Genomic DNA, 12,546 nt, shown 5'->3' on the forward strand with positions numbered 1-12,546 from the left:
TCTGTAAGAGACATAGACTTCCGTAAATAATTGCCATTGCCGAATCCTCGCGAGAAAGAGGATAGTGAGATCACAAATTGTGGTGCCGCTTCAGTAACACCGTCGTCGCGCAAAAAATGAGAGGATGAGACGGCGGGCGGCACGGGGTCGAGATAGGGCAAAGGGTTAGGCGAACAAACATCGTTAATTCGCGCGCGGATTTCAGCCCCAACCTGGCAGAAGCCAAAGGGTCAACATTACCGCGGTTACGTGTATGCGCAGCAAATACTCCTCGCCTCGGTACGCACTCGACAGACCAACGCCGAATCTCCGTCGGTCGACTCACGGGGTCGTAGCAGACAACGGGGGAACGGTGACCCCTTCGATCACCAACCTAATTGTCTAATTGGCAAATAAATCCCCATTGTTTTCCAATCGCGCGATCGATATGCGCTCGCCGGCGAGCTATTTATTCGCTTTTCCAGTTAGTACGGTCCGCTCAAGAGCTCTTATGGTAGTGTTCTTCCGATCAGACGAGCCAGGATGAATTATACGCGGTATAATATTTGACACCACGGGTGTCACCGTTTGCATGTCAATCGGTCAATTGTGCACGAGTACAACATGTGCGCGCCAGAAAGAGCAAAGCGCGAGAAAAGCTCTACGGGACGCCGGCACTTTGAACTTGATCTCGCGAAAACAATCAACTCGTTCTATGCTTTTCGCTTGTTCCATATTTACACGCTTACACGCCATATTTACATTCCGCGCTTAAGGGGATGCTGGAGTCGATGACGAACTCGAACAGTATCGATAATGCAGAGACGATCGTCAATAACATAATCACGCTATCCTTTTCGTATTTCTTGTACATATAGAACTTATATGAATATATGTTGCTTTGTTTAACCATACTCAACGGAAAACCTAACCATATATGTGTAGAAATCTTTCTGCAAACTTTTCGATATTCTTAAGCTTCCAAATGCGGATGCGAAGATAGAGCAATGTTCTTCAAAATTTTTCTGCTTGGAGCATCCACGATTTCGGTACAAGCTGCGGAACTTTTTAGATTAGGCAAATATTACTCTAACTGATAGCTTGAGATTTTACATTAAAAATTTTTTGTCCGTTTTCGACACATATCGAGCAATGCTCCTATTTATTTTTGCACGTACTTTCATTGCGTAAAAGCATTTGTAATTCTGTGTAACCAATACGACGTAAACTTTGCAGAAAAATGTCAGTGTTCTATCGGTAGAGTTTTTAGCTTCAGCATCCCCTTAAACAAGTTAATCAGAATGATAAAATGATAGAAAATGAATTCGGATGTGCAAGACGATTTGTTTCAATTTTCTCATACAAACAACTTCGTAACTATATACAGTTCATGATAGCTGCTTCTTATTACAATATCTCATTATTTTATTGTTAAACTATGTGTGTACCGTATTACTGTTTATCGTATGCAAGAATCAATCTGTATACTCCAGTACACCATTAAAGTTTCCTGCAGTGGTAAAGCGCGTCTCGTTAGAGAGTGAACTAATGGTATAGTGAATTGGAAGGAGGCAGAGTCGAACGATTATCGGACAATAGTTTGTTAGTGAGGTTCACCTGCTGTATTGTTCTCGGAGAGAAATGTGGATTCAGCTCTAACACACGATTCATTCTGTTTCTGCATGTAAATCAAGCGACATACATTTATCTCACACATCCGAGCAATTTCTTCGAATCTTCCGTATTATTCTTCGTGAAAACAATCTGAATTATTATGATTCATGGTCGACTCACATTTCACTAATTTCATTTATATAAAAAACTTTCATAATCATATTCAATAGTCGAAACTAAAGACAATATCTTTTTCAAAAACATCTTATTCAACGAAGAGAAACTACTTCAAGATCGATATAATTTATTAAAATGAATTAAGATAATTTCAATAGAAAAAAAATATTGTCCAATGAATTATTATTCTTCTTAAGACTCTAAATAATCAATAAAAATAATCTTTTTTCCTCTGAATCAAAGTGAGCCATTATGGCATGATCAATAATAAATATATCTGTCGAGAGACAGTTCAATGTTGTAAGAAATTTTATATTATTTGTAAAGGAATTTTTATCTAATTGTAATTGTTATAAAATCTCAATAAAAAATTTTGTAAATGTTCAAAAATAAGTATTATACAACAGTGGGCAGAAAAATGTTCTTGAAGATATTAAAAGTTTTCAAACATGTATATGTTGTTACATGTATATATTATTAAAATTAAGAAGAGTAATTCCTCTTTTCAATACTTTTTGATAAAATAATTCACATGATCCAAAATTTACAAGCAATACCAGAAATATACAATGATATTATAAGAGATAAATATTAAAAGATGGTTAATTTAAACTATATATATAAGGTATATTTAAATATAGTGACCGAAAAGTCTTTTATCATTTTGCGAATAATTACAATACTATATACAATAAAGCACAATGATCTTGACACATCAACTAAAAGAAATTGACAAATCAATACACGCAATGTAACGGAACGAACTTTGTAAAACAATCTGAAGAGACGTGTCTAGTTCTTGTTCATTGTTCCAAGCAACGGTGGATATCGGATGACAGCGAAAGGCGGAGTAACGTTGCTAGCAGCGAACGATACGGCCCAGCGATAAGGCCCATGTCACGTACAAAAACGTAAGCAATAAGTGAATCGGCCAATCACAGTCGATTATTCTTGGACCGTAAGGAGAATACTCGACTGTGGTTGGACAGTTGTTTACTGCTTATATTTTTATATGCGCCATAGTCCTAATCTCGCGCCATACGCCTATATATTCACCGTTGCCAGGAGATCAGGAACAGAATCAAAATCAAATTTTTCATAAATCAATTCTTTGTACATAATTATTGTATATAATTTTTTTTGCTTTAAATGCTGCATCTTCATATTTAACCCAAGATGGATGAACCGACTCGACGAATTGCATTATTCGCCGATAGTCAACCACTTATCTGTTATACTTTCAATTTGCTTGAAAAGAATTGGATTTCTCAGACGAATTTTCAACTCCAATTTTCCTCCAGCTGCCTTTCTACCGTCCATAAGCTGAAATGACATATATGTACCTTTTTACTCTATACAAGACATAGAAAAATAGTAGACGAAATTATATTGAATCATTTACGTACCGGAAAGGAATCATGCAGAGTACATTGATTTTCCAGAGGTTGCAATTTAACTGTCACTGTACCGAGTAGACTGTCACTTCGGAAAAAACCTCTGAAACATCGTAAAAAGACATTGCAAGTATGTAAAAAATGTAGATACTTAAAAAAATTACTTTTGTATCATAAAAATTAAAATATATATGTTGATACAAATTGTTCAGATAAAAAAAATATTTTTGTCAAAAACATTCCGAGAAAAGATATAAAATTTTCCTAGTAAAAATGGAAGTGTGTTCCAATTTTACAAATATGTCAATACACTTACGAAAAATATATTACGAAAAATATATTACAATAAAGAGATTATATACAAAAATAAATAATACAAATTATAGAAAAATTAAGCTTTCTAAACTTTTCAAGATCACTGCGTTACTTACGCACACAGTTACGTGGCTTACAGACGTACACCCATTTAAGAGATAGCTTTGATTGATTGAATTTTACTTAACAATTTCTATTTTATGATATATCGCAAAAGCGAACATGGAAAGCGCAAAATGAAATGATACTTTTTCATTCGATTTTCTGTAAAGAGTAGCGTTATAAATACCAATTTTATTAATACTGCACGTATTCTTTCTCTATCTCTTCCCCTCCCTCGTGCACGTGTTTACTTCTATAGCTAGTTTTTTTTATAGTGAATTGAGAAAACGTTATACATAATAATGCCACAATGCTTAAAACTGTGCTTTCAAAAGCTCTGTGTATAATAAGCTGCATACTATATAATAGTATGGAGATGTCATACCTGGGATGAGTGCAACACAGGATGGGATTCAGTGAGCATCTGCAAGCAACGTTCTTACTTTTTTGATATATGATAACAAATGGAAAACTTTCTATTAATAATTTTATAATACTATTAGCATCTACGCGGGATATATTGCAAGTTACACAGGTCGTTTTTTATCTACAAATTTTTTGGTCAGTTTGTAGTCCATCTTTTTCTCACAAAAATATTCAAGAACTGATAATTTTTCAGTTACAATTGAAAATAAAAAATTAATCATAAAACTTTGTTAAAATTAGTTAGAACAATATTTTATGTCGTAAATTCAAAATGTTAAATAGACTAATAATGTGAATTTTAAATTAATTTAATTTTTGAAATTGTTTCTCTTTTATTGTTGCGCTTTTAGGGGGAGGACAGCATTATTCTGCTTCTTGTATTCGCAAGAATTAATTTAAAAGTACATCTTGACAGCAGAATTTAAAAGTTAAAGTGTTAATTTAAAAATGTATCTTGACAGCAGAATAAGTTAATATACAATAAGCTAAAAATGTTCAAATTAAAGTTCTAAACGCTACTAAACAAATTACCCTTTTGCCCAAACTTCACATTTTAGAGCGTGTCGTTTGAAAGCTCTCTGGCATTGTCTAGAAGTGCGACTTATAATCCCATTTAAAGGAAATACTGCCTGATACTCGGGATTGGTAGAAGCTCTGGCTGTCGACGTTCTATCCGTAGGATGGCTATCCGACGGAAATGGAAATTCAAATATAACGTATGTATCCGCTTCACGAGGATAATTGATTCCTCTAATTATAGATATCTCGATGTCGCTGTCATTTAGATCCGTGCAACTCCTAAAAAGAAATCATTTTCCTCAGAATTAATTCTTATTACATAATATAAAAAAAAGAAATATAATTAATTGATTATATGTATGTAATTAATGAAATATACTCTTTCTTCAAATATAGATTGTGCAATTAAAAAGATCACACAATCGTCTATTATAATTCTATGTTGTCTAGAATGCAGCTGTATATTCAATTTAAATAGAATGTTTCCATTATTATTCACTTATGTAAAAAACGTGTTTGTCTCTCTTGTTAAGTAGCTATACTAAACAATCTAGAGCAATATAATAACATCGAATGTCTAGTTAAATCCAATAAAACTGTGATTACAATCAATGTATCTCAAAAAGTACTTATGTTGTGATATTATGAAAGAAACGCATATTTTTTTACATCCTCAAATTTCAACAACGTAAAAACATACAAGATCAAAAAATTATTCCACTACGAACATATCATGCAACAGTTTTACGTCATTGCACATCATGTTCAATATTTCAGAATATTTGTGTGTGTGTGTGTGTGTTGATTGTTATCCAAATATATATAATATATTGACATTTCAGATGCGATCATATTAATGATAAGAAAATAATTTTATACTAACTGTACTATTTGATAGGTTTTGGTTTCATAATGATGTTGTGGCGGCGGCAGTGAATTGCGTTTTCGAACTCTCAACATATCTAAATCTCGTGTATAGCTAAGTGCAAACCGTTCCCATCTATTATATCCAGGCACGTCTCCCAAAGCTTTCGAGTGATCTCGTGTAGACAAACACCACTGTAACATTAAATATTTCACTAACAACGGTGTAACACAATTTGTTGGAAGTTAAATTATGAAATCAAATCATATAACTGTAAAAATTAATAAATTGTACAATTACTGATTTAATAATGTTAATTTATTTATATAGTTCTAAAAAATGATAAATATGTCTTACAACTACCAAAATGTATTTAAATAGCATATTTTAGAAATTATCCTGACTATGACTTTTTAATTTTGAGATTCTGTACTCCTGATCATTAAAATATACCATTTAAGTAAGTTACGATGATTATAAGGCTGCTTTCTCCACCTCTGTGGAGTCTGTGGGTCTATAGTGTGTCACAGATTTCAGTCGTATGTATTACTTAAAAATTACCTTAATCTGTTTAATTAACTGAGCTTCAAGATTTTCATAAATTTGATCATCAGATCCACTAGGGTCGTCAAACAAGTCTTCGGCAGATACCAATGTGAAATTATCATCTTTTTGAGATATGCTAAGTTCGACTCTTTCAAGAGGCGATAATGGAATCGAATTCATATCAACAGGCAAGCCAGCTTTGCTAGCTTCTATTAAAGGCTGTATTCCCTTCGCTTGCCTGAGATAATCACGTGCCAAATCCATATCTCCATCCTTCTTAGCATTTAGAGCAGCTTGCTTTAATTCACGTTGCCTTAATTGCAACTGAATCATTTGTTTTTCTGCACGCGATGTAATTCGTTGATTTGGTTTTTGTCCTAATAAAAAATATAACACAGAAAATCTATAAACAGAATACTCTATAATTGCAACATATGCTAGCAATTATGTCACAATCTAGTGATTACTAAATAACCATAAAACAATTTATACAGAAAATATTTCACTTTTTTTACCTGTTCTAGGAGGTGGCACTGGTTTTGGTGGAGGTGGCGCGGGTTTTGTTACAGAAGTATTTTCGGGTGCCACGGGTGCGGGCGGTGATGTCGCAACAACATTGTTGTCTGGCGAGCTGGACGATAACGGTGGAAAACCAGGTGGTACAGGTAATTCGTCTAAAGGTACTGACTTCCCGCGAGTATGCAACTTTATAGCATCCTCGAACTGTTTGCAAATCCTACCATATCTACGTGCTTTTGAAGTATTTCCTTCAGCTTCTGCAGCTACTTTCGTTCTCCTGTATACTTCGAGACGTTCCTTAAGAGCACCTCCAATATCTTCAAGACCAATCTTTGCTTCAGCTGAGTCAGCTTTCAACACAAAATATTATATTATTGTGATTTAATTAAAATTCTCTTTGTTAAAATATTCTGAGAGAGAGAAAGAGCATTTTATATAAATTTTATTATATATTATAAACACGAATTATATGTTACAAACACGAATTTATATGAGTAAATTTGTATCTAATTAAAATCTTTACACTTTATAAAATGTAAAAGTGACTTTTTATTGTTCTATATGTTACTACTTACTGTTATTACACATTAATAACATTACATATTAATTACATATTAATAATATAAATTACATATTAATATAAATAATTTATACTAAGTAGTAAATAAGAATAAATACATTTTTATAAATTTCATATCTTTATATATTTCTTCTTATATTTCTTACAATACAGAAGTATAAATGAATAAAATATACAACATATATCTATATCTCACCTATAGGTGGTGTATCTGTGGAAGCTTGCTGAACTTCGCTCTCTTCTTTCTCTTCTGGCGTTGCAGTATTCACAGCAGGTTCACGAGCAGGTAAAGTTGGACTAGGTGGCATATCTGACAAATCAAGCTTTTCACCTGCAGTAACTGCAGCTATGACTATATCGAATTGTTTGGCGGTTTTAGCATACTCTATTGCTTGTTCCTTGTTACCCGCCCTCTTCCAGGCAACTGCTGCAATCTTATACTTTTGCTGTTGTGCCTTTAGTTTATCTAAAGCTTCCTGATCAACTGTGACATCAGCTGTTGGTTCAGAAGGACTATCCGGAACAACAGATAGTTCGTTGACTTCAGTTGGTGTTGTGACTTCAGTTGGTGTTTCCTCTATTGCAAAAAATACGAAATAATAAATAAATATTTTAAATGCCCTAAAATGAGAAGCAATAATTGAGATGATATGTTGAAATGGTCTTTCTACTTTGTATATATTTCTTACCTATATTTTTAGCTGTAGATTCTGTAGTAGTAGCTGAAAGAGGCAAGGATGGAGGAATTTCATCCTCGTTAACATTTCCACCTGATTTTACACAGGCTATCATTCCCTTAAGTGTCCTTACACCTCTATTGTATCTTCTTGCCCTACCAGGTTCCTTTTCGTTCTTTGCTTTTTGTTCAGCCAGCTCATATATTGTCAGTCTTTCTTGTAACAGCTTAATCAGTTCTGGTATAGAACCATTTCCCCCCTTAGTTTCAGTAGATTCAAGATTATTTGGTTCATCTTGTTTTTCCTCCGTTATTTTTAACTCTTCCACTTCTTCTGTCTCAACTTCATCACCTGTGAGTCCTTGTAATTCTTTCAATAACGCAGGATCATCATCTCCTTCAGATAGCTCCTCATCACTATTTGTATCCTTCATACAGTCAGTTACCATTTCATCTAAATTTGCATCAGCAGCTTTACGTGCAGCTATAATATATACATATATAATATAACAGAAATTCTAGCACTAAAATATTAAACTTACAGTAAATTTTAAATGAACAGTTTTATAAGTTGGCTAATCAAGTTGTCCAAAATTTACCTAATCAGATATAGTATACTAATTATTTCCTTGATATTAATATAATTTTGAATATAATATTACTAAAATATAATCATAACTTTATCTATTTATCTTTGTGTTAACAATAGCTATATAAAAATTTTATTATAGCACAATATATACCAGAGAATATAAAAACTGTTAAATAAAATATACAAATTACATTTTTTTATTTTGTAAAGTTTAGAATACTCTATAAAAGATACATAATTTATAGACTTCTATTAACATACCATTGCGTCTGCGTTTATAGCCTGTATCATTGCCAGCTGCCAAAGCAGCCAGTTCAGCTTCCAGATCCTCATCATCAGCATCATCTTCCATCATATTACCACCAATATTGTCTATATTTACATCAGGCACTTCAAATATGCCATACTAAGAAATATAACCGTTATTAATAAATAACAAAAGAGGAAAAATATATTGTACCTGATATAATCTATTGTGTACTATATAGTATTCATATAATAAGTTCAGAGAGGTATCGATTATAATTACAGATTATTTTTCTCATTATTATGAAACCATGAAAAAGAACCTATTAATTTCCACTAATCTACGATGATTAATTTCAAAATGTATGAAATACATGGTTCTAAGAAAGATTAAGACGAACTTTATATTACGCAATTAACAAATTACATATTTGTTACCTGTTCTAGGCCACCAATTTTTCTGTGTCGTCCTTCTTTTTTCTTGCCAAACATGTCACACTTTAATTATAAGACGATGTAAATGAAGATTGATCTGAAAGATACGTCAAAACTCGATACTCCAATCGACAAAACTACTGTGATGATTCATGATCTGTTCTTTTCAGCTGCACTACTGAACTGGTGCAATAAGTTAGAGTGAAAAAAAATATACTTGTCTCACTTTAACTTATTGTACCAGTTCAGCAGTGCAGCTAAAAAGAACAGACCATCAAACAAGAGGCAAGACAGGTTTTTCGCGCATGCGCAACAAAATGACAGAGAATCCAATAAAGGTCTGTTCAAATAAACTTACATAATGCATATACCAGAGAGAAGCATGAGAGCGACTACCAGTTTGATTCAGTACACTCCACGGGCATTGTCTGTCTTTCCATTCTGGCACAAGCTCCTCTTACAAGCCGCACAGGCCGATTATAGTAATATTACATATATGGCGGTACCTTATATATCAAGGTAGCGTTCCAAAACATCCTTTTTGAGGAAATTTTACTCGAGACTCTATAGTTTATGTAACGTGAATTGTAAGTATTGAGTAAAATTTTCTTCAAGAAAAACGTTTTGAAATGCAACCCAAGTGACTTTAGCGCCTAGCTCTAGCCACTAAAATCAAGCTGGTAGCTGCTCTCAGACTTCCCTCTGCATACACACAAGGAAGTTGACCAATCGTGTATCCGATATAAGACATTTTCTCATTGCACAAATTGATTGATCTCTTCATTCATATGCATTATGTGATTATGTAAGTTTATCTGAATAAGCTTTACGTCTCATCTCGCATTGGTGCCATCTCATACTCAGACCGCGTTCCGTTTCACGCATATGCGCGCATTTATCTATAGTTCGTGTCACGTATATTATAGGCAATGCGCGCATAATGCGTGAAACAGAACGCAACCTCAGATGTCGAACTAATATCCCCCACTCCTAACATATAGCGCACACCTATACCTGTTTCATCATATCAAAGTATCAGAGATTCATGCCAGACACATTAGTGGCAACGTGCATGCGGTGCCCTACGGAATATCTTACTTTTTTTATATAATTATAACTAAACATGTAATTATATGTACAGTTTAATGTATAAAGGTATCTGAAATCTTAAAACGAATTTTCGTCTTATATGAGACAACATTTTAAGAAATAGTTTGCTCGTTACGCGTGCGCAAATTTTGTCTATCTCTCATCACCTGATCTTCATTAGAATTTGGAAGCCTTGCTCCTGCCGGTCGTAGGATTAGAATAAATCTGTTGAAATAAAAACTATATTCATGCAGATTGATTATCAATCGCTGTAAATTTTTTTTTTGTAAAATGCCAGTTATTTCGCGATATCAGAAGTTGGCTATAGGTCTTGGTGCATTAAGTGGTGCAATATTATTTTATTACAATGCTTATGGTAATGACTCACTACGAGTTCACAACTCGTGGACCACAAATTTTACACCCTCGGTAAAGTGGGATCATAATTGGGATAGGTAAATCATTTAATATTCTTGTTCTTAAAAATATGTAATATTTTTTCTGGTATTTATTAGATTTTTTATGTAATACTTGGAGACTAAACAAGGTTATATTGTATTTACAGAAGGGATCCAAAAAGTTTAGTAAAGCCAATGAAAATAAATGACGAAAATGACGAGAACAAGTATAATGAGAAGTTTGAGGCAAAAAAGGCAAAGGTTGTACGACATATACTTTTGATTCGCCATGGTCAGTATCATACAGATGGAAAGACTGATATTGATAGAATGCTAACTGATCTTGGTAAGTATAGGGCTAGTTTTTTAATTCATCAATGGATCCATCGCATGATGCAGTGAAATGCTATATTTGCGCATCATGTAGTGAATCCATCGATGAATTAAAAAACTCACCTATAATTTCTGTCATGTAACATTTTTATGCTTTATTGCAAGATATATATATATATATATAATATATATATATATATATATTATATATATATATATATATAATAATGTTCTAAATTTTTAACATTGCTTGTTTAAAATTACATTTACTTAATATATATTTATTTTACACGTATTTCTTAAGTTCTGTATTTATACCCTAAAATTTTTAATTGGGAATACTGAAGATTTAGAATAATTTGTAATTATAATTAGCAAACTATATGTAGTTTCTAAAGAATATATCTTATATAAATTTTATTATGTTCTATGATTTCTTAAATCTTGTCACTATAGTAATATACTTTTTAACTATCTATATTTTCTATTATATATATATATATATATATATATATTGGAAAATTACTTTTAAATAGCTTTCAATAATAGTATTAGTTTTTAAAACAATACAAATTATGGTATAACTTAATTTTTATCACTTTAAAGGTAGAAAACAAGCTGATGCAACAGGAAAGAGGCTAGCAGAACTAAACCTGCCTTATTCATTAATAGTGAGGTCTACAATGACACGTGCTCTAGAAACTTCCAGAATTATAGAAAAAAATCTATTAACTATCCCAGTTGAGGATGATAGTCTGTTAGTCGAAGGTGCGCCTATACCTCCAGAACCACCTATTGGTCATTGGCGGTCTGAAAAACATGTAAGTAAAATTTATACCTTTGGAAAATAAAGGACTAATGTCCATTTTCATAATCTTATATCCTCTATGGAATCAAGCAACTTTTGTTTGAAACATTTTGCTTTAAAATGAAAAGCATATCTGAAACTATTAAAAAATATTAAAGTAATACTTGTAGGTGTATGTATAAAACAATTCATTATTTCAGTTTTTCCAGGATGGACCCAGAATAGAAGCAGCATTTAGAAAATATTTTCATCGTGCAGATCCTAGTCAAGAAAATGATTCTTACACTATTCTTGTATGCCATGCAAATGTCATTAGATACTTTGTTTGCCGGTAAGATTTTTTCTTTTTGATCATATTTTAATTTAGTATTCTAGTATATCCACTTCTATACATATATAACTCTTTACTGTACATATATATTCAAACTACCTATTTTCTTTAAGAGCATTACAGTTTCCACCAGAAGCATGGCTACGAATATGCTTGAAACATGCAAGTATTACTTGGCTCTGCATTTTTCCTAATGGAAGAGTAACACTCTTTTGTTTAGGAGATACAGGACATATGATACCACAAAATATAACATCCAGCTAAAGATGCAAGGTGGTTTGTACATGGAAAATACACATCATTTTATACTCTTCATATATTGTATATAAGGACGTCTCAGAATTTGCAACTTATATTGCTACAGTGAAAAAAATGTGGAAAGACTAATAAAAATTAACTATTATTATCAGATAGACAATTATTTCTTAATATTATTATTTTGTTTTTCAAACTTATTAACTTTTATTTTTCTGGAACTTTTGATATAGTATTAAGTATAATATCAACATTTGAGATATATTCTCTCTCTCTTTATATATATATATATATATATATATATATATATATATATATATATATATATATATATATATATATATATA

The 12,546-nt window shown here is 32.2% G+C and overlaps 2 protein-coding genes across 5 annotated transcripts; one reads left to right on the top strand and one right to left on the bottom strand.

The window, feature by feature from the left end:
• Positions 1-2,376: 2,376 nt before the first annotated feature.
• On the bottom strand, positions 2,377-9,230 carry LOC116841560 (coiled-coil and C2 domain-containing protein 1-like). Of its 2 annotated transcripts, XM_032809630.1 has the most exons (11): positions 8,989-9,230; positions 8,566-8,710; positions 7,726-8,196; positions 7,233-7,613; positions 6,453-6,806; positions 5,953-6,314; positions 5,410-5,585; positions 4,539-4,805; positions 3,967-4,005; positions 3,177-3,267; positions 2,377-3,093 (listed from the first exon to the last, which is right to left on the bottom strand). In XM_032809630.1, exons 1-11 carry the CDS (start codon positions 9,040-9,042, stop codon positions 2,974-2,976), a joined length of 2,460 nt encoding a protein of 819 aa, XP_032665521.1. In that variant the 5' UTR covers positions 9,043-9,230; the 3' UTR covers positions 2,377-2,973. The 2 variants fall into 2 exon arrangements, with proteins under 2 accessions (XP_032665521.1, XP_032665522.1); XM_032809631.1 differs by lacking the exon at positions 3,967-4,005 and having other exon boundaries at positions 8,989-9,229.
• Positions 9,231-9,362: 132 nt separating this feature from the next.
• Positions 9,363-12,357, top strand: LOC116841567 (serine/threonine-protein phosphatase Pgam5, mitochondrial). 3 transcript variants are annotated; one of them, XM_032809643.1, is made up of 6 exons: positions 9,363-9,467; positions 10,373-10,529; positions 10,640-10,818; positions 11,412-11,626; positions 11,814-11,944; positions 12,058-12,357. In XM_032809643.1, the coding sequence occupies exons 1-6, from the start codon at positions 9,368-9,370 to the stop codon at positions 12,206-12,208; spliced, it is 933 nt and encodes a 310-aa protein (XP_032665534.1). In that variant the 5' UTR covers positions 9,363-9,367; the 3' UTR covers positions 12,209-12,357. The 3 variants fall into 3 exon arrangements, with proteins under 3 accessions (XP_032665534.1, XP_032665535.1, XP_032665537.1); XM_032809644.1 differs by having other exon boundaries at positions 11,823-11,944; XM_032809646.1 differs by lacking the exon at positions 9,363-9,467 and having other exon boundaries at positions 9,799-10,529.
• Positions 12,358-12,546: the final 189 nt, after the last annotated feature.

The sequence above is a fragment of the Odontomachus brunneus genome, unplaced genomic scaffold (assembly GCF_010583005.1).
Source record: "Odontomachus brunneus isolate Ranch 3 - 2012 unplaced genomic scaffold, Obru_v1 Obru_scaffold_016, whole genome shotgun sequence".
NCBI classification, from domain to species: Eukaryota; Metazoa; Arthropoda; class Insecta; order Hymenoptera; family Formicidae; genus Odontomachus; species Odontomachus brunneus.